The sequence below is a fragment of the Salvia miltiorrhiza genome, chromosome 5 (genome assembly GCF_028751815.1).
Source record: "Salvia miltiorrhiza cultivar Shanhuang (shh) chromosome 5, IMPLAD_Smil_shh, whole genome shotgun sequence".
NCBI classification, from domain to species: Eukaryota; Viridiplantae; Streptophyta; class Magnoliopsida; order Lamiales; family Lamiaceae; genus Salvia; species Salvia miltiorrhiza.
The window spans coordinates 45,292,305-45,315,282 of NC_080391.1; the positions used below are offsets into that span (position 1 = coordinate 45,292,305).

The following is a 22,978-nucleotide window of genomic DNA, read 5'->3' on the forward strand; positions in this document are numbered from 1 at the left end:
ACAGAAGAACTCCATCCTCCTCTCAAAGGATTCTTCCACTACTGCCTGGACAGCTTCAACAAGAAGGTCAAGTTTGCAGAGCCTGCTGATCTCAATGTTGCATCCTCATCTTTAGTAACTCCGCTCGCTCTTCTCAAGAACTACGTGACACTTCTGGCTCAACACTGTGTCACAACCACCTTTCCCTTAATCATGGCAACTAAGCATGCTGAAGAGTTTCAAGACCTCGTCAACTACTTCTTCTTCATCTTCGTCAAAACAATGCCAGATCCCAATTTCAAGGAATTGACGAAGTTCTCACTGATGCTGAAATGGATGCTCTAGAGAGCAGTGTCTTTGAAAAATTCAAAGTCACAAATCTCTGGGACGCAATCCATGACTGCTCTCCCAACTTCAGACAATATTTAATCTCCAAAGGTCTTCTCAAGGAAGATCACATCAATGATGCTGAAGCTCACCATGAGTCTCCACCTCGTCAGACTGCTCCCTCCGACACAAGGAATGAAGACTCAGCTGATGAAGATCAAAAATCAGCAAGGCCTCTCACTGATGAAGAAATCCAGATGCTGGATGAAAGGCTGATCATTCAAGAAGAGGCGACTTATGAGCTCAAAGTCAAGCTGGCCTTTCTCGAATCAACTGTCATGCATCTTCAACAGCAATTGGGAATTCAGACCGAGTCCAGCGTCGTGCCTAAATCTTGCAACAACAAGAAGCCAGAAGAAGACAAAAAGGGAAAAGGGAAGAAAGCTGAAGAGACGTCTGGAAGCCCACACGAGAAACCAAGCAAGAAACTCCGCATCAACAGAGAACAAAGGAAGGTCAAGAATGTCAACTGATTTTAAAATTCATATTTGTAAATTATGTTCTAGAATTGATTTGTCAACTCCCTTTTGTTCAAGCCTTAATTTGCAATTCGCAACTGTTGATGATATTAAACTGCCTTATCCTTACTTATCCTTGGTTCTCTTCTCTTCAATCACTTTTGTCAACTGTTATGATAATTACTGATTATCAAATCTAGGGGCAACGTTGTTTAGTGTATATCAGTTATTGATCTTTCTCCTGATTGATTGTTGGGAATTTAATCTAATTAGCACTATCTCTAACTGATGAGAGAATAAGATGACCTTTGTCTTTTTGTTGACTGGTGATTGTGTTTTATCAATGTTCTTAAATAATTCAGAATACCTCTTTTGAACTTATCCTTTTAAAATCTTTGCATAAATTGTCCGCCGCCTATTTTCATGAGTAAGAGATTACGTCAAATATTCTTTATCATTTTGAATCTCTTATTTTAAGGTATTTTTCTGACGGGCATTAATTGCGGACTTCAAAATTCACTAAATACGATTTTGGCGTGCGGATTTCAAACCGCCAATGTCTTTTCAATTGCCCTAGTAACAGTCCATCTTCCACGATCACACTTCGTCACCACGTCCTGCACATTGTCTCCACTACTCATGTCTCTCTCTCTCCCCTAATCATCACATTTTCACCTTCTCTCTTGCATTTCTGCTAACCATCTTCCACAGCCATCAACTGTGAGAATTCTCTCCATTCCAAAAACTTTCTTTCTGCAGATTCACAGAATGACCAAATCCGATGGAAAGAAGTCTGATGCCCAGAAGGTCGATTGTCTCACTAAAAGGGTCAGATACAACCAGTTAGTGGATTTTCCTTCACTCGAAAAGAAACCGGAGCATCCTAAAGTAGAAGAGATTCTGATTCAACATCAGTGGAAGATTCGTGACCAAGGAAGCTGATTATCTTCTCACCGATGTTGTTCGACAATTTTATCAAAATCTGAAATTCAATGATTCTGGTGAACTCTTCTCCGAAATCACTGTGTTCACAACCCCGGACTTCTCAGATAAACAAGAAGAAACACCCAATGTCACAGACATTGTCAGAAAACTGTTCAAACTTCCGAATAGTGGTTCCTCACCATCATCTATTTTAGATGACGAAGCAAATGCCACCCTGGAAAAGGCATTGAAGAATCCAGACGAATCAACAGAAGGGACGCTTGTTCTATCTCTTCTCGAGCCTGAATTTACTCTTTTAGGCAAAATCATTCAAAAATGCTGGATTGGCGAGACGGGAACGCCGGACAAGGCCTCTCAGCCCCAGAAGAACATCTTGGCTGCTCTCATGAAGGAAGGACCCTTCAACTGGGAAGAGGCGTATCTCAAACTCCGACAGGGAAACGGGATTTCCCAAATTATCATTCAAGGAACAAAATCCTTCACTACTGTTTATTGGCCGGAGATGCTGCCATTTACAGACAACTATCGGCTTCTCAAAGTTGCAAAATGTGGACCCAAACCTTCCCCTAAAACGAAGGTAATCATTCTCTCCTCCCCTGAGTAAACTGAATCAGAAGCTCCTGAACCCTCCACTTCAAATCATACCATTCCCACGAATGTACCCCGTCGATCTCGCTCCTCCCTTCCAAAAGCGTCATCCAAACTTGTCCCCAAGCCAAAATCTAAAGCTGCCCCAAGGACTCCTATCTCTCCCAAATCAAAAGGGAAAGTTGTATTGCAAACCACTTTTGAACCAACTCCCACTGGTTCATCTGTCAAAAGCGAAGCAGTCATAGCACTGCAGTCCGAAGCTCAACAAGATGCAACAAATCACCAACAGCGTCTTCTTGGTGATTTTGATACATCTCTCGAAGTCTACCAGAATCTTCATAGACTTCTCACCTACACAATCCTGAAGACGGCTCCCTGCCCTCAGGTCAATAATCTTCAAAACACTGATAATGAAGACTCATTTGAAATCGAAGAAGCATCCTTGCTCAGCCTCTTTCAAATCACAAGAGTCTGGGATGTAATCTATGGCTTCGATAAACTTGCCATGGATTATCTTGAATCCCTCGGCTATTCCAGGCGCACAATGTCTCTCAACCACGATGCTGGCACATCCAAAAACTTTGAAGAGCCTACAGTTCCTGAGTCTGTAGATGCTTTACCTATTCCATCGCCACTTCATCAGGATCCAACATTTGAGATCCCTCTCCGAGAAGCATCTACATCTGAGACTGCTCTTCAAGCGGACTCTGCAGCTGACATCACTTCTCCAGAGCAGCTGATGACTGATCCAATCAGTCAGTTGTTGATTCAAAACTTCAACTGTTTTGCCATTCTCATCTGAAGATATTCAACCCAATGACATTGATAAGGTTGCACCTCATTGCTCACCGCCTACAGCAGAAATGAAATCAGCTGACAACGCTGATCCCTCATCTCCGGAAGGACGAATTGAGGATATCACAGAAACTCCTCGACCATCGTCACCACCCATCTTCACCACTGATGAGCCCACTCCATCAGAGGGCCTCAACATCAGTCAAGGGCGTCTGTTTGCTCCCTCGCCCACTGAAGAAGAAGTTCTCCATCTGCTCCAACCACCGCCAATGTTCCCTCAGCCACTAATGATGCCTCTACCTTCCAAGGACCAGCACAGGCACCTCCTGCTCCCCTTGAGCAACCGGAACAAGTCATCGATGCTCCGCCTGAGCAACCAGAGGAAATCATCGAAATCTCTCACCGACCCGGTGTCATCCGATATGACTCGGATGTTGATACTGATGGATTTCTAACTGAGTGGAAAATGAGAGAACCTATCAGAACTCAGTTCAAAATACCTGAAGGAACTGAAAATCTGATTGATGCCCTGCTAGATGTCATCTCCGATCAGCAATTTGCAATCGAGACACTCAAGCATGAAAGGGAACGACAGGATATCTATGGCGCAAAGTTCCTTAGGCACCTCAGAGCCGTTGAAGCTCAAGCCAAAGACGACATGATCAATCACGATGCTCGCCTCATTGATCTTCAACGAAGAATTCATCAAAGCCGAAATTGATCATCTCACTTTCCAAAGAGACCTGCTTCAAGATGAGTTTCCAAAGATTAAGACAGAACTCAAAGAGCTTCATCAACACGTCTTGGAAGCTGAAATCAAATCCAAGCAGCAACTTCTTGCTCTTCAAGATCAACTCACAAAAATGCACATCGAATTCATGACAGACTTCATGACTGCTACAGATGCTCAACTGATGGTCGCACAAGAACTCCGACCAATCCTCGTTCGCTTAGCTAAAGTTGAAAGTGAGCTGAACTCTGTTCGAGAGTCTTCCAACTCTTCGCTCATGCAATCGATGCTGAGTGACATCAAGAATCTTTAGAAAAAGGTTAGCTCTCTCCCTCGTGATGATGCCAAAAAGGGGAAAGAGTATTTGGAACCTTCCTTACCCAAAGATCTGGCACAAAGCTTTTCCAGGGCACAAGCCATCTTCTCCGGCGCTACCAACACCACTGCGCAAGCTCCTTCTGTCTCAAGAGACTTCAGCAGGAAGAGACCAAGAGAAGAAAGCTCATCTTCAGAACCGAAGGCCAAGAAAGCTCTCTCCATGGACGAAGAGACCAAACAACCCTTCCCATAGAGGCTTCGAGAAGAACAAAGAATAGTTCAATATATCAGCAAAGGCCTCTTGGCATCCCACCTGGATAGATGTGAACGACAAGATCGTTGGATGCCGTCTGACATGAATGAATGGTGAAAAAAGCTGAAAAAAAGCTACACCAAATGGGTTGTCTTCGCAAATCTCGACAGGAGCAGAGAATTCCAAATTGAAGCTTGGAAATACTTTCTTATCAACTGGCCTGAAAGAGCTATGGTTCAGAAGATGCAGGCTGCTCAGAAAGATGTTGGGATTCCGACTTCAAATTCTCTAAAGAAGACAGTTTGTCCTCCAAGAACCAGAAACGGCGTGAACAGAGATTCCATCAGAAGAGAAGTCGAAAGCATCTGCAAAATTTGGAAGGTACCTACTAATGTCCAGTCAGAGGATCTTAACAGTATCAAGAATGCAGTCTTCAGCTTGTATGGACAAAAACCTTAGTTTTCTGTTTTGTTCTTTTAAGAAGTTTCTTTTTACTTGCTCTGTAATTCAAACTGATGTCTTATCAGTTTTACTTCTATAATGAAAAGAACTTCTTTTGATCTCAACCTGAAGACAATGACTCCTTGTCCAGGCTCTGATTAATGTTTTTCTGTTTTCTCCTCGTTCTGTGTTTGAACTATTGTGTTTTATCTCTTAGTACAAGTTTTTAGGTTCTATTGTTAAGGAGGAATAGTATTCACCCTATTTTAGAATTTGTGCTCTGAGTTCAGCCTTTTTATTTGTCTAGAACTGTTGAGTGTTTTTGGCATCATCAAAAAGGGGGAAATTGTTGGGAACTTAATAGAATATCCTGATCCTTGTTTTGATGATACCAAAATCCATAGGCCTTGATTGTAATAGACTAGAACTGTTCGAACTCAAGTGTTAGAGTTCTTTTCTAGTTTAGTGTGTTGTTCTGAAGACTGAAGACTGAAGTTGCCAACTGAAGTATCAGTCCGAAACTGATTACTTAATGTGTGCCACGTGGATTCAGCGGACTGATACTAAAGTCAAGTATCAGTTAAACATTCTTCCTCGGACTGAACCTCCAACGTTCAAAGGAAGCCACGTACTCCAAAAGTACAGCCGCATTAAATGCAGAGATCTCAGGATCATCCCTCTCTGCAGAGGTCATTCCTATTTGGTGGCTACTTTACCAGAGACGTCGCATCTCATGCTCCTCAACATAGCCGTTCTCACCAAACAAGGAACCTCGAAGATTGAAGCCTCAGCCCAAATTCAAAAAGCTTTCCAACAGAAGAAATCTTGAAGATGTTCTCCGCCAACGGATCTATTCAAGACCTCTCCTATAAATAGCACTCGAGCATCACTTCAATCTTCACCGATTTAACGACATAAGCTGAAACTCTGCCAAAATTGTTTCTCAGCCAAAGCCTAACCTCTCCAAAGCTTGAATCGAAGAAAAGAATACCAAAGCCAAAAATCAGTCACTGCTGATTACATACATTCTCTTAGACCTTAGGCAAACCCCTGTTTCAGAGCCTAGGTCAAAACTAACTCCAAAGAACTTCTTCTTTGAAGTTTAGTTGGCAAGATTTCAAACCTCCCTTCGACCGATAGAATCGAGTGTTTGAGTTGAAAAGGAGTTCAAGAAGGTACTCTAACTCCGTGAGATCCTAGTGCCAGTTCTTGCTAGGAGTGAGAAATCCAACGCGAGTGAAGTGTTGGTACTGAAGATTGGATCTTCAGTTGATTCGGTGGTGTGCACCCGGCTAAGCACACGGATTCAGTTTGCAGTGCACCCGTAAGCACTTGCGGAGTAAAGTTGTTGATCAACCGACCGTGGATGTAGGAAGTGTTTTCCGAACCACGTAAAAATCTCTGTGTTATTTACAGCTTTCAGTTTTACTTTCCTACTTGTGTTCTTACAATTGATAAATTGAATACTAATTAAATACAAAGAGAAACCCAAGACTAACAACGTGCTCAACCAAGGCTATTGCGAAACAAAAGTATTCCCGCTGCGTATGTTATCAGTCTGACTGATCTATCATCTGATAGTCAGGAAGATTTATAACATCTCTGTTTTAGTAAACTCGACTGAAGCTTTAACGTGCATCAGTTAAGTTCCAGTGACTTAACTGATAACTCATTACTGAAGAGTATTTCAGTATCAGTCGTCAACCTTGTTTGGTCAAAACTCTTTTCAGTAAACAGGCTTCTTAGTTTGTGTGTAAAGTTTCATTTTGATCTCTATCTTGAGATCCCTCTGATTTTCAGAAAAATAGCCTATAGGTGTATTCCCCCCCTTCATACACCTATTCGAGACCCTCCGGACCTAACAAGGAGCCACAGCCCAAGTACGTCAAGCCCATTCCACCAAAAATTATACCTCTTTTTCCAGGGAGGTTGGCCAAAAATTGAGAAATGGAGAAACAGGCAAACATGGTCCATGTCTCCAAGAAGGCGGAATCCAATTTGCTCCCTCTATTGATCATCTGCCAAATGCCCAATGTCGAAAGCGCCATGCCCCTAGAGGATAATTTTAAGAGCTATCCTGCCCCATATGGTAAGACAGAAGCGAACCATGAAGAAGAAGGTCAAAAGTGCAACAACATTGCGGTGATGGAACTCTCAAAGCCAGAACTTCAGCAGCCAAAAATTCTAAAGACAAAGCTGCCCGAGCAAGAGGCCATTGTGCCCAAGAGACCACTTATCCGAGTGGTCAGCAAAGAGGAAAACGAGCCTGTGCCCATGAGGTTGAACACTGACTGGAGAAAGTTCAACATTGATTGGGAGCATTGTGGGCAAGCTGGGAAGTTTCAGACAGCAATTTTGAAGGAATTTTGGCACAAGGTCTATGAAGACGCTGCAAATTGCAATAGAATGATCAAGATGGCACATGATCGGGTCCAACTCGTCAAGATCTGGAGGCTGAAAAGGTCACATGACCAAGCGATTCGTGTCAAGAGATTTAAACATGGTCGCAAGATCCTTCTCTATGATCCAAACTGAATAGAGTCGAGTGTTGTGCCCACGATGATAAGTAGGGCGCTGGCTAGGAGGCAACCTGGTAAGTTTTTTTAGTTTGTTTCAGTTTTTCCTTTTCTTTTTTCTTAAGTTTTCTTTCCTACGGCTAGGGGGTTGATTTTCCGTGAAGGGTATATTTGTTTGTAATGTGCAGGAGTGAGAAGAAAAAGAAGGACAGATGAGTCTAGGGCAAGATGCGAGTCTGGAAGAGGACATGATGAGTCACAACATAGGGCACAACCATTAGCAACAAGGAAATCGTCTACCCTATCTAGGGCAGGCTGAAGGATATTCGTTGTGCCCAAGGCATCCAGTGACAAGAATGGTCAGAATGGAGGAAAGTCAAACTGCCCAAGATGAAAAGATAGATGCCACTTACGAAGCCCTTCACACCTATTTAAGTTCGTGGAATTTAGGTATTCCCCTTCTTTCCCCTTCTCTAAAGTATGTCCTCCCATTTTGTTTTAGGTCTTTAGGTGTTTGTTTTGGTTTTCGTTTTTACTTCTGTTGGTGATTGACCTTCTTGGTCAATCATTTGTTTGTTGTACTAGAGTCTGTTAGTTCTTTTTTGGTTTTTTCGATTCTTCTTTTTCACCCAAGGCAAAGTGTGTGAGTGGGAAGGGTTGTGTTTGTTTGTTTGTTTGTAGTCTTTTTGGTTCGCGAGTTGGCCCCTTTTTCGACCCACTTTGCCCAAGAAAAAGTGTGTGGGTAAGGGGGCCGCCTACTCGTCTTTATCTCTTCCTTTGTTTTATTTTTGGACGTCAGTATGATAAGAATAATTTTGTCACCTTGAGCATGATGTTTCTTTTGACTTACATATGTCAACCTCTTGACCAGATGTCATGGTCAGAACAGACAGTACCGCTCAGAGCAGTAACTTCGTTGGTGTTGGGCAAGATGGAGTTGATTTCTGGGAGAGAGTGTTGCAGCTTAACCTATTTGCCGTTGGCTATGAGTCAGCCTAACTACCGCTCAGAATCAAGCTTTCATCATGAGAAGCATCAAGGGCAAGAAGAGGTTAAGACAGAAGGAATGGAGTTGAGCAGAAAGATTGACCGACATCTTGGGCAAGATGATGATGTAGCAGATAAGATGATGACGTGGCAGATAAGATCCGCTGAGCAGGAACATTGAGTGACATCTTGGGCAAGATGATGACGTGGCAGATAAGATGATGATGTGGCATCTGGAGAAGATAAGGATGGAAGAGTCCACGCAAGGAAGGACTCTGGGCAAGACGTGTTTGGTCAAGATGCTGACATGGCAGATAGTTCGAATCAAGAATGGATAAGGGTGAACATTTATCCCTTAAGAACTGGAAGATGATGATATACTTGAAGTTCTTTCTGATAAGGACGAATCTAGGCGAGATAAGCTTCAGGCAGAGCTCATGCAAAGCTAGAGTCTGGGCGAGATGAACCTGGACAGTTTACTAAGTGAAGGACTCTACACAGCCCAAAGCTTGCAGACTACTCCAACTCTCTCCTATAAATACCAGCTGCACACACACGAATTTGGACAAAAAAAGAAGAAACACACAAAGAGGATATTTAAGAGGAGAACCACATCAATCTTTAGCTATAGTTTTTCATTTTTGTTAAGCCTTTCGGGGCAAGACGCTAGTTTAGTTTATCCTATGTTTGTTGTCGGCGGCGTTGGTGCTTGCCGTGTTTTTATTTCTATTCAATAGTAAGTTTTCATTTTATTTATTTTATGTCTTCATTTACTTTTTTGCTTGTTATTTATTTTACATCTAATTAAGTTTATTAATCTGGGTTGGGCGTGATGATATGAATATAAACTCATAAATCGTGAGGTAGTCTTGGGGGTGAGAATCTGCTTGTGTATGTTCCCGAAGTACTGGGCATTATAACCAAGTGTCTAAATCGACTTGATTAATTAACAGGCCATTAATTAATTGAGTAGACTTAGATCACCAATAAATCAAGATTATAGGGTGTGTACGATCACTGTGCGTCTTAACAGTATTCGCGGGCACGGGAGGTTGAAGTAGACTACGGTCTGCCTAAGTTCAATATCATGTCTCTCTAGGGCTCAATGCTTCTTGGTTTAATTGCATGCTCTGAGATGTACTATTGCATGGTTAGGTCAAGATGGTTTATTGGTATAGGGTGACCCTTACCTTGAACACAAGTAAGGGTAGATTTTCTTAGATGATGGAAGTGCACGTGACAAGTGAGAATAGGGGCACAGGCCATTGGTAAGTTATAACTGGTAGACATACATAGTAGTGAATATCTTAGTCGATGACCGATTGTGTTTATATTTATTGATTCATTGCCTTGCCCAGGTTCTCCTTTTATTTTAATTCTTTCTTTTAGTATTTCAGTTTTTATTTTCTTTTCCCTGTCGCCCGTGATACTGTCCCTTGAGACTCCGATAAAGTCTCTCGTGACCAGGACGATACGTCCACCTTTTCCCCTCTCTTTTTTGTGAACGTGACACGAGACGCAACTACACCAACTCCTTGTGGGATCGATCATCGCTTATCACTGGCACTACGCCTGTCTTGGGCAAGGTATTATAAATTTATTTGTACGTTAGCTGGAACGATAACTTCGATTAAAACCCGAAGTTCAGCTGCCGTCAACTACTAACACAGCTAAAGTAATTACCCATCAAGTTTCGACCAGTTACACATTAGTTTAAGATCAAACGGTAGGTTAACTGAATAATTGTATACTTACCGCTTATAACAAAACCTCATTAGATGATTGTTCGCTAATTTCTTAACACACCGTAAGTGCACGGGTGTAATTGTGTACAGTAGTAAATATGGTCGTATTCCACACAGATTATTAAAATACGATTTTATTAAAAAGAAAAAACCTAAGAATGAACCCTTGAAAGCACAGAAAAGCAGACTAAGGGCCGGGCCTCGTTAAAACCTTGTTAAGGAAAACCCTGTGGGAAAAACCTTAACAAGGAAAAAGAATACCCGTCTAACAAGAAAAGAAGCCAAAGAAGCCATAAGAAACAAAGCAGTGAAGGGTGAAAAAACTTCAGGAACTCTGGCCTAACCATCGCCCCTAAGTAAATCCGGAAACCTTCACCACTCAAAGACAACCCAACAAAAAACGAACAACACAAAAACCCAAAGCGAGCCAAAGCCAAAAAAGCCGAAAAAGAAATAAAATCGGAGAAAAAACGGGCTAAAGAACCCATCACCAAATCCACAGTGACAGTCCAATTGGTGACATTTAAGCTCCCAACCGCAGGTAAGAGAGAGAACTCATCCCACCGGTGAGCATCCAACGGAGATTGATTGTTATTAATTACTATCCTAAAATGTTATTCTCTATTTGGATAACAAATAACGATGGTTTGTTTTAAAGCAAAGAAAATAAATAACTAGAAAAAAAATAAATCAAGCTGACAAATAAACAAATGGAAATAAAATATTCCAAGGTAAATGTTTCAACATATTCAGAATATCTAACAGATTCATTTCAATTAACCAAGATAATTTTTTCTAAGACAATCTCAATACTATTCTATACTCACTCCCGTGGCATACAAACAGTTGATTACATGCAAGGCTGTCGTCCCTGGATCACTCTTAAATATGGAATTTCAAATAGTCCTTAGGATTAATGTTCTCACACTTATCTCAAACTCTCTCGCTATATTGATAAGTATGTTCTATGTTCTTGGTTCAGGTAATAATTATCATCTCCCGATATCAAATTAAAACCTAAGATTATGCAAAATTGGTGGCTTGTCAACTAAGCAAACAACAGGCACAAGAACATAAAAAGGATAAATAAATTTTGATAAATTGAATCAAATAAAGTCATAAATCCAAATCGATTTACTTCCTAAACCCTAGGATAATAACGTTCTAGCCACACATAGATATATGAACTAGAATAAAAATATAAATGAAGTAAATGAATTAACATTCAGCAAATAAACCGTAAGAAAATATGTGAATCTTCAATTCTTGCTCTTGAGGTCTTCTCGGTCTGTCTCTGCAGCTCTCAGGAAAAGTGAAAAAAAGTAAAAGATCTCGTTCAAAGTGTCTTGGGGTTCTTTTATGTGCCCTAGGCCTTCTGGCTTCTTTTTCCACCCCAAAAATCATATTTTTAAGTAAAAGGCCGAATTTGGGCGAGAAAAGGCGGGCCCCACGCGGCTGGAACACGCGGTCGTGGGCTGGGCCGCATCTGGCGCCGAGTAGCGCGGTCGGATCACGTGTACGTGCTGTCTCCGAAAAAGTTCTGTTCTGCCCCGCGGCCAGGCCACGCGGCCGCGGTCCCTGCCCGCGCGACCTCCGCAAGGCGCCGTCACGCATGCGGTTGCCTGTCTTCGCGACACGCGGACTTCCTGACGTTCGTTGTCCCTCGTCCAACATTTGATTTAGGCTCCGTTTGCGCTCACGAACTCGTATTTTCTTGAACTCTTCTCAAATATCATCAAAAGCTTCCCAAAACGAGTCCTAATATCTGTAAAAATAGCACAAATACGGACGAGTAGTCTATTCCACAAAATAAGCAAATTCAAAGCTAGACAACTCAACTTTAATTAGGAAAACACTCAATAAAGCACTAGACTAACATATCATAGGAGTGAAAATGCATGTAAATCAATAATAACAAAACGTAGCTTAATTGTCAAGACACTTCTTCTTTAACTATTAAATTAGAGGTTCGGGTATCACAAGGAGAAATAAAGAACCATTATTGATCATTTTAAAATAAAAATGAACTTCACTAAGTACATCAAAATTCATTCAATCAGTGCAACTGTAGATGCTATAAACATGAACTAGGAAAGGCAGGTGTAAACAGACATATTTGTAGTGTTGATTTATTAACTCTAACTAATTTTAATTTTTATTAAAATTTCTCTTATTCATTAAATATTTTTTTGTTTTTGTGTTTTGGAGAATATATATTATATACTTTACAACATATAATTTTTGTTATGAGACTGAAAGAATTAAACAAGAAAGACCCAGTCAAAAGTTTGAACATAAGGAGAGTTATTAGGATCTGATCTATAAGTATGCTTTGGCTCAAGCATAAAGCTTGATCACCATGTTCTCGCCTTTTCTATTCTTGTTCATCAAGCCTCAAGATATTTATAAATAAAGATGGAATAAACTGTATTTGACACTAATTCATCAAGTGCAAAGTATCATTATTGGATAACAGTGTTGTTGAGCTTATTGTTCCATCATTCTAATTGATATTTAGTCTAGTTCGCCTTGTGTGAGACTCGCAAACTTATTCACCTTGAATTGGAGACTCGTGAATCCTAATGTTTGATAGGTTGATAGAATAATTGAGTGGATGCATGTTTGTCCGTTTAGACATTAAGTAGCTTTGTGTTATTGACATCTCGATGGATTTGAAGACATTTCCATTATATTGTGTCTTATCTACTTAATTAAGACGAATTCTTAATATGATAGATCGCAATTCATTTTATAATTCGAGCTATAAATTAATTAATAATTTGCAGTATAATTTTATCTGTTGTGTTCACACTTTACATCCTGCTGCATTTATTGCTTTTACAATAATGATCAGATTATTTATTTTCACATGTAGCCCAATATATTCTAATTTTTTACGGTAGCAAAAACATTCAATATTCATTTTACGCTCATTGTGTACAATAAAATTCATATAAAGATAACGCTATATTTTTTTTATAAAAAATCACTGAGGATCCGATGTTGTTGATGATGGCGATGGCGATGACGATGTAGAGGAAGTAGGAGTGGTTGATGAGCTCTCTGGCGAGTTTCTACACAAAGGGCATGTGCCATTTAGCTTAAGCCACTCGTCTATGCAATTAGCATGGAAATAATGGTTGCATTCCGGAATGCTCTTTACAGTCTCTTGAGGTTGATAATCAGACAAGCAAATCGAACACGTGTTGTCGTTCGGATTGGGAAGTCGACGGCTTTGCCCTAACACCGTCTTAGGATACGATTCTATGGTGGATACATCAAGCCCGGTGTTGGCCCTAAATATTAATTGCCCACCAAAAGTTGTCATCGGTAGCTCGTTATCTAAACCACGTTGCTGTCTACCGAGTTTTATTTTTCTACAAGCATAACATGTTAGTCCAATCATACATAGCAATCCTGGTACTCCACCACCAATTATAACGGCATATTTGGCACCTCTTGGAAGCCCTGTACATGAAATTTTAAAGAGTTGGAGGGTGTTTGGCTGAGCTTATAAGCTCTTCAAAATAATTTATAATAAGCTCTTAAACAGCTTATAAGCTCAAAAATTAAGTTGTAAGAGCTTATAAGCTCACTAAAAAATAAGTTTCTCTACCGCAACTTGTTTTTGCATAATTTTATAAGCAACAATCATTTCACAAATATTATTCAACTATAATTTGTTGTTTTCATCATATACTATTTCAAGTTCATTTCTCTTTGATTCTCTCTCTCTAACTAAAAATTCATTGTCTCTAACTAAAAATTCTCTTTCTCTAACTTACAAGTTCAATCTTTCAAACACTTTGACAACTTATAAGCTCTTAAGAAATTACATCTTATAATTCTTAAAACATCTTATAAGCTCCAAAATTTTATTAAAACTTTAAAATAAGTTTAGCAAAACACCCTCTTAATAACGTAACTTAGCAAGGATCATGACTACGGATTTTTTACTACAAGAAAACATGCCGAACACCGATGAAATTTATGACGAAATATTTGATTTTACGATGAAATTTTTTATTTTACAGACGAAATTTCTTCCGGAATTTTTCGCCGGTATCCGACCAGTTTCTTGTAGCGTTTCTAAATTTTTTTAGATCTAATTTAACACCGGAACGAATTTCGTGTAAAAAATTAGCCTCTCTCATCTCTATGGACTAGCTATAAATTATAATGACTTGATCAAGTGTAATGTAATGATAATCAAATGCTATTTTAATTTGTTCCTTATTTTCTTTTTTAAATTAAGGAAAGGGAGAGGTTGGTTGGAGATTAAACCATATAGCTCTCTCTTTACAGAGTTGTAGTTCCACCTTCTCAAAAATATAAATCCAATACATCTTGAAAATTCCTTAGTTTTACTTCGTTCAAACACTCGTAATCCATTTTTGAAATATGGTCTAATAAGCTATAGGTTTTCATGTTATATATCGAGTGCTAAGACTGCAAGTAAGCCCTTTGGATATCATTTTATAGCACACGTGATTTCCAGTCTCCAATCTCTATTTTTATTAGGGGAAATTAGGTTTTTATATTTATATTTTTCAGCTAACTTTCAAATTTAAAATACATTTTCAATTTTGACATATATATTATATATTGATGTTGAAAAAGTGCTTTTCGTTTCTACATTTATAACGCCTCAATTTTTCAATACTAAAGATTAATCTGACGGTCTAAATTCCACACGAAATTTTGTAAGATGGAGTAATAAAAGAATGAAGATTAATTTTTTCACGTTATATCTAAACGATCAACGTTCAATTCAGGCCACCAACTTGACTTTTCAGTATGAAAAAATTCGAGTCGTGCTAGATTGGAAAACATAATACATTTTTTGTGTATAATATATCAAAATTGAAAGTGTGTTCTAAATCTACAAATTGACCGGACTTTGGATAAAATATATAGTGAAAAACACAATTAGAGTTGAAAATGTTTCATTTACGATGAGAATAGTCAATACAACAATTAATATGATGTATGACGTAATTTCGATAGATTGTAGTTGATTTTTCATATTTTAGAGAAATCTTTATTTTAAATAATTCTTCACATTATATATTTAGAGTAATATTTTGTTATTATATTTTTAAATATATGTTTAATTTAAATTTTATTAATTTCTTGCAAATATAGGAAGTTCGAAAAAAATTTGAAGAAACGTCATCCTTACATATCTTTCTAATTACATTTGTGTCAATCATCTAACGCTTCTTGTAAGTTGTAATTAATAAGTTGTCGGAAGGGTTAATTGCATCAAAATACCAGACCTTTCCCCAAAATTTGGTTTTTTGACAAACTTTTTAATTATAGCAAAAATTTTAGCTATGTTTCAATTTATTGCAATGTCCGTCCCGCGTATATTTTCGGCCAAATCCATTCATTTTCGGCCAATTTATTTTAGCTATGTTTCAATTTATTGCAATGGATTTGAGACGACAATGTTTCATTACCCGGCACGACATGCCAGCTAAGCTTTACGGAGGTCCACCTCAGCATGGATTTGGCCGAAAATATACGCGGGACGGACATTGCAATAAATTGAAACGTAACTAAAATTTTTGCTACAATTAAAAAGTTTGTCAAAAACCAAATTTTAGGAAAAGGTCAGGTATTTTGATGCAATTAACCCTTGTCGGAATTGCTTACAAGTTACAAATAAAATATTGAAGTGATTTCATATAAAAAAACGGATTGTGGATTAGTTTTTAAAACATTTCTCAACGCCGCCTCACAAAAAAAAAAAAAAAAAAAAAAAAAAAAAAAAAACATTTCTCAAAGCAAGGTGTCCTCATTTTCCTATTCGATGGAGATTTTTATATCATAAATATTTATTATTAATAGTTAAAAAAATCAAAACATATTATACAAGCATCAAAATATTATTATCAAATTAAAAAGTAAAGTATTAAAATTTAGAAATCAATTATTAAGAAAGTGTTCGGTTAATCGGGCCAACCCACTCAATTTTCGGGTCAATCCTATTGGACTCGGGCTATTTTCGGTTCGGGCCATTCGGGATAAATTTTATTGGGGCTAAAAATTTTCAGCCCTAGCCCACTTTTTTATCGATCTACTCGGATTGACCCGTCGGTTTCAGACTTTTTTGACATCCCTGTTTACAATCAACTCGAAATTCATGTTGAACTTACTAATTCATATTCAATAGATCTTGCATAGTTAAATGAGACATTTAAATAGATTTTTAAATAAGTATCAGACTGACTTAATGATTTAATTATACTTTGGACATTTACTTGTATTTTTATTTTTAAAGATTAGGATTTCTTTAATTTCATCATTTTAATTAATATAAAATGAATTAAGTAAAATTAGCTTAAATAATACTCCCTCCGTCCATTAGTAATGTTCCATTACTTTAGGCACGGAGATTAAGAAAAAATATAGTTAATGTATAAAGTGAATTGGTAGACTACAAGAACTATGGTCATAAACGACACGTTATAGACGACAAGCATCAAAAACCGCCGTCTATATATCAATAGACGACGGTTTATCGCTTGGCCGTCGTCTATAACCGAGATTTCAGACGATAGAGCACCAAACGCGTCGTCTATTATGTGCATAGACGACGGTTTTCTGAAACGCGTCGTCTATAATATGCGGTCATAGACGACACGCCTCAGAACTATCGTCTATGAACATAATAGACGACGGTTTTGAGGCATGTCGTCTAAGACCGCATATTACATCTTTCAGATAACCGCTGTCTATCAGTATTACGCGATGCAAATACACGACGCGAAAATAGGCATGTCGTCTTTAATGTGAGTAGACGACATGTGTTGTGCACGTAATGTGTTTTAAGATTTAGAAACCTAACTTTGTCTCTCTCGCGCCGCTCTCAGTGTCTAACCATGTTGAGGATTGGAAGAGCATGATGACGACGTAAGATTTATCATTTTTTAAAATTAATTTTAATAATATATTTTAATGTGTATTCTAATGTATAGAGCCATAAAAATATTCAACATGTGCATAGGAACAAGGGGGAGGCAAAAACCTTTGTGGGAAACGATCAATGTATGTAATTCCTTACCTTAACATTATGTTTCAGTTCGATCAAATAGTATGTTTACTACTTTAGTATTTATGACACAGACTCCACAACAACCTGATGGATCATACTATGGATTCTATGTTATGCGATACATGAGAGATGTCTATGATAATTTTATATCCGATTACTCTCTCCTAATAACTATGTTGGTAATTATAATTTAGAATTTTAATCAAATTTTAGTTCAATGTTTCATATATTAGGTATTACTTGTTTGATCACAATTTTGTATTTATAGTTCACAGGATGATGTCAATCCAAAAATAAGATTGATGAAATGAGAATAGAGTGGGCAGAGTTTGTAAGTTTAATTGATGATTGATAATGGTAAGTTTGATATAAAGTTAATTTTTTTATATTTTTTAGATCTAAAGTTCATAAACCGATGCATTCATATTTTGATCATGCATATGATGTAACTTTGACACTCAAGTAACCTCATTTGTTTGTTTTGACTCACAAGTTGGATGAACAATATTTTATTGGGTTTGATGAACAATGTTTGTATGATTGACAATATTTCAATGTAGGATGATAAATAATATTTGAAATTAATGAATGACTTTTTTATTATTCATGTATATGTTTTAAATTAAATTATTTATTATGAATTTTTAGATATAATAAAATATTTATTTGAAAAAATAGGAAATTTAAATATAATTGCAAAATAAAAATATAAAATTGAAACAGCCAACGAATAGACGACTGTCCTTGGCATGTCGTCTATTAGCTAATAGACGGCATACAAGGCCGTGTCGTCTATTTGCTAATAGACAACATGCGAAAAATCGTCGTCTATTAGCCAATAGACGACACGCGCTGTCCGTCGTCTATTAGCTATAGACGACACGGTCGTGTCCGTTCCGTCGTCTATTAGCAAATAGACGACACGGCCTTGTCTTTCATCTATCAGCTCCTCTAAATAGACTACACTCTCATTTACGATAGACGATTTGTTAATAGATGACAGGTTTCGCCTGTCATCTATTAGCATTTTTCTTGTAGGGAATATTTAAAAATTATTTTAAATGAGTCGATGTATAAAGTGAGTTGGGGCCACCATTAATAATATTTTAAATAATTAATTTTTTTATTTAAAAGGTATGAGACATTACTAGTGAGAATTCCAATATAGTAACTAAGACATTACTAATGAGTAATGGGATGATGGAAATACAAATAATCAAGAATTTTGAAATATTTCAAAGTTTCAATCCATTTAAATAAATAAGGGATTAATTATACTATTTTTTATCTTTTAATGCTAATTCTAAAAAATTTACACCTCCTTACAATGTTGTTTGCCAAATATCCTTTATCAATATAGTAACTAAGACATTACTAATGAGTAATGGGATGGTGGAAATACAAATAATCAAGAATTTTGAAATATTTCAAAGTTTCAATCCATTTAAATAAATAAGGGATTAATTATACTATTTTTTATCTTTTAATGCTAATTCTAAAAAATTTACACCTCCTTACAATGTTGTTTGCCAAATATCCTTTATCCAAATTTCTTAAATTAGTCTCTTGAATGACCTAAAAAAATTTTAATAAAATAAGACAACCTTAAGATTAAGCTCTAGCATCTAACTAAGAGGGTGTTTGGCTATGCTTGTAAACTCTTTAAAACATCTTATAAACTCCTTCAAAGTGTTTAGTAAAATAAGCTCATAAATACCTTATAAACTCTAAAAATAAGTTTCATGAGCTTATAAGCTCTCCAAAAAAATAAGTTCCTCTATTTCAACTTATTTTTTCATAATCATATAGTATTTTATAAATATTAATCAACTATAACTTTTTTTATTTTCATCATACACCTTCTCAAGTTCATATCTCTTCAATTTTCTATCACTAACTAAAATTATTTCTCTAACTTATAATTAAGCTTAGTTATTCAAACACTACACTTTGACAATTTATAAGCTATTAAGGAACTAAATCTTATTAGCTCTTAATTTTCTTTTCGAATTATAAGTAACTAGTGTACTTCCCGCGCTATGCGCGGAGAATTTGATTTTAGACTCACGCAAAATGTGCATATATATATTTTATAATATTAATATAAATTAACAAAATTAAAATTTGATATCAAATTTATTTTTTGTAAAGTTATCTAATATTTTAATATAACCAATGTAATTTATATAAAAATATAACATATGTCTATATATAGATATTGCATCACTTATATAAGGAGTTCTATAATTATACAAATTAAATTATAGAGCCTGATTTATAAATTATATTTATAATTATACTAATTTAATATTAAATTAGTTGGATGAGATTATTGAGTTAGTGTTTTTAATATAAATTGTACTCCCTCCGTCCCACTCCAAATGTCTCATTTTCTATTTTGGGTTGTCCCACTCCAAATGTTTCATTTCCTTTTTTGGAAATACATACTCTCTCTATACTTAATATTTAAACAATTTCCACCAACCAACTTTATCTACTTTATACCCACTTTATCTACTTTATACACATTTTTTAATCCCCGTGCCCAAAAGAAATGAGACATTTGGAGCAGGACGGAGGGAGTAATATATAAGAATTACATAATGTAATATTAATAATTTATTTTTAATATAAATAAATGTAAATACATAATTTGAATAATTAAAATATTAGAAATAAGAAAAAAATTAAGAAAATTATAAAAGTTAAATTGCGATTCCTCATTTTAGGGAAACTATTAGTACTTCGTAAAATATAAATCGTTAATATGTTAAAGTTTATGGAATAAATTACAATTAATATATGTACTATATATTACTTCTTTTCTTAGGCTTACTATATATCTTTTCGAAAGAGGTAAATATTTAATATTTAATTAGTTTTGTTTTATTGAATATTGAATTAGCTAGCTTGTTTGTTTAGAGGAGTTAAAACTACCAAATATAATGATGCAAATTTTCTTATAAAAAAAGAAAAAAGAAAAAAAAAAAGAGGGTTTTTAAAGGAATTAATTAAACTGGTGGTTTTGAATATAACTAATTATTAGTGGAGATTATAATTTTTTCCATAAATTTCAATTATATCCTTTAAATTGAATTAAATTACATTTATATTGCTTTTTATATTATATGAAGATTGGACTTATACATGTACGATATACAACCTAATTATATTTTTTAGAATTTTCTGTCAATAAAAATTGATTCTTATAAGACATTTATGTAAAAAGAGAAGTTGCCCTCTAATCTAATCTAAGAAATTATAAGTAACTATTTTTAGCTGAAAATCAATAAATTAAATTGATTCTTCGGTACCCAATCCTCTGCCTCTATACACATTTATGTAAAATGAAATTTACCCACTGATCCAATAAAATTTAATATTTCAATTTTGTATGTTCCTATAAGCCATTAATTATCATTAAGACTGTAGACACTACACACACATGCTAAAATGCATTCAAATCAAAAGTTTAAAGAGTTAAGTATCAAATAAGCCCCTAACGTGGAGGCCCTTATTGCGTTTAGCACCCTATGAGTAGGGGTGTGTCAACTAAGCCTCTGAAGTATCTAATTTTCTCAAATTAAGCCCTCCGATTTAACGGAAAGTTAACACCGTTAACTGTTTAATTTTTTTAATTTTTTTATTTTGTTGGTGGTGGGACCCACACCTTCTTTTTCACCAAACTCATTGGAAACACGCCTCTCTCCCTGCGATCGACGCTCCAAATGTGGACCTCCATCGACCGATTCCTACCCAAACTAGTTGGAAAACTAGTGTATGAAATGAGCAAGCAAGTTTTACCCACAGCTCCGTCGCCCACGGTCACGCACTTAATAAATCTAGACGCGCTCATCTCGGCAAGTCCCCCTCAAACCGGTGAACAATTATCTCCAACTATGCAACTCTAACTAGCAATCCTCTGCAGCACCAGTTAGCACCCTAACCTCAAAATTAAACCCTAACTATAGTACAATCACCAAGCAGACAACATCTAATTCAACAGCCACATTCACTGTCAATCAAATTCAGAAACACGCAGCAAATAAAAGAAGAGGGGAAACATACATAGCAACAACTAGAGAGAGAAAGCACATTAGCATAGCAGGTGAGAGAAATGAGAGAGGTGATGATTTCTGCGCACAGAGAGAGAGATTACGAATGAAAACGACTAAGCGGGGATGGAGTTTTTAAAATAGTAATGTGAGCGAGCCAGCTACGAAACAGACGGTGTGGAGGTCGAGGGTGTCGGATTCCAGCCCCTGCGCCGCTCATTCTACATCTTTAACGCTTTCCATTTTTATCCAATTTTTGTTCTTGGATTCTTTTTACTTAAATCAATGCTTTGCTTGGATTTTCAAGGATTAGGTTTCCAGCGTGTTTCCGGCGAGTTTGGTGAAGAAGGTGTGGATCCCACCACCAACAAAATAAAAAAAATAAAAATAAAATAAAAAGTTAAAAATACTCCGTTAAGTCAGAGGACTTAATTGAAGGAAATTAGGTACTTCAGGGGCTTAGTTGACATTTCCCTGCCCATAGAGTGTTAAACATAATAAGGGTCTCCACGCTAGGGGCTTATTTGATACTTAACCCAAGTTTAAAATTGATTATAATTAAGTCATAAGTCAACCAAGGCAAAGACTTACCAGAAGACTTGGAGCATCCAACTTCAAAGCCCGAATCCTCTTTGAAGCCGCAACGCCCGGCCCGACTCTCGCACCTCCCGCAGGCGGGCCTGCTCCACCGCAGCTCGAAATTCTCCTCCGGGCCCATCGACCCCCAGTAAAACTCCGAGAACGTCCACGGCGGCACCGATACGTTCCCCGCCCTCCGGCACGGCGGCGGCACGAGCTCGTCGGGGAAGTCCTCGGCCACGGCCACCACCGTGTTGTTCCTGGTGGTGAGACACGGCAGCACGACGTAGTAGTTTCCCATCCTGACGTCGTCGGTCAATCCGTCGGAGCAGTTGAGGATGCCGAAGCTCTCGAGATACGTGGCGTCGAAGGGGGAGCTCGCGACGCTGAAGTTGAGGGCCCGGCCCGGGAGGCAGAAGCCCGTGTCGCCGATGTAGACGGCCGAGGCCTTGTAGTCGATGTGTCGGACGATGAAATCGCCCGATCGCGGGAGCGTGAGGATCGTTTGGTTGCGGCTGTTGCAGCGGAGGTTGAAGCCCGGGTACCCGCACCGGGCCGGCTGCCGGCCTCGGAGCCGGAATGGGAACCGGACTCTGGGCCCGCGACTGGGGTGGCATGAATCCGTTTTGCATGGACCGGCGGGTTGAACCGGGGCTGTGAGTGTGAGGAGGAGGAGGATTATGATTATGAGAAATTGTGTTGCTTTTGCCATTGAGTTTTTGAGGTATTAGTCTGTTAATGGCAGCAGCTAAATGAATCTACAAAAATATGGGTGGAGTGGGGCCGTGGGGTTGGGGGAATTTCTATTCAAAAGAAAATGACACTTGATCTTACATATGAAAAGAAGAAAAAATCAAATATGGTTTTATTGGTCTAATGTCCACTTATAAGTTTGCGTGAATACTTGATAGATATTAAATATATGTCTATATTTTAGAGATTTTTGCAAATAAAATCACCTATTAATTCAAATTTATAATTTTAACGTAACTTTTAAAGTGTGACGAGTTAAATCATCACCTTTTTAGTTTTTGTAATTCTGTCTTCTCATTTTTTTTTTTTTCGATTGGCGAAGTGTTGAACTAGAGTTTACGTGGATTAGTAAATACGATGTTGACTTTGTGAGGCCTAAACGACAA

At 37.4% G+C, this 22,978-nt stretch overlaps 1 protein-coding gene across 1 annotated transcript; it reads right to left on the bottom strand.

The window, feature by feature from the left end:
• Positions 1 to 13,003: 13,003 nt before the first annotated feature.
• On the bottom strand, positions 13,004 to 22,674 carry LOC131024502 (putative RING-H2 finger protein ATL21A). The gene is made up of 2 exons (XM_057954010.1): positions 21,852 to 22,674; positions 13,004 to 13,613 (listed from the first exon to the last, which is right to left on the bottom strand). The coding sequence occupies exons 1-2, from the start codon at positions 22,549 to 22,551 to the stop codon at positions 13,132 to 13,134; spliced, it is 1,182 nt and encodes a 393-aa protein (XP_057809993.1). The 5' UTR covers positions 22,552 to 22,674; the 3' UTR covers positions 13,004 to 13,131.
• Positions 22,675 to 22,978: the final 304 nt, after the last annotated feature.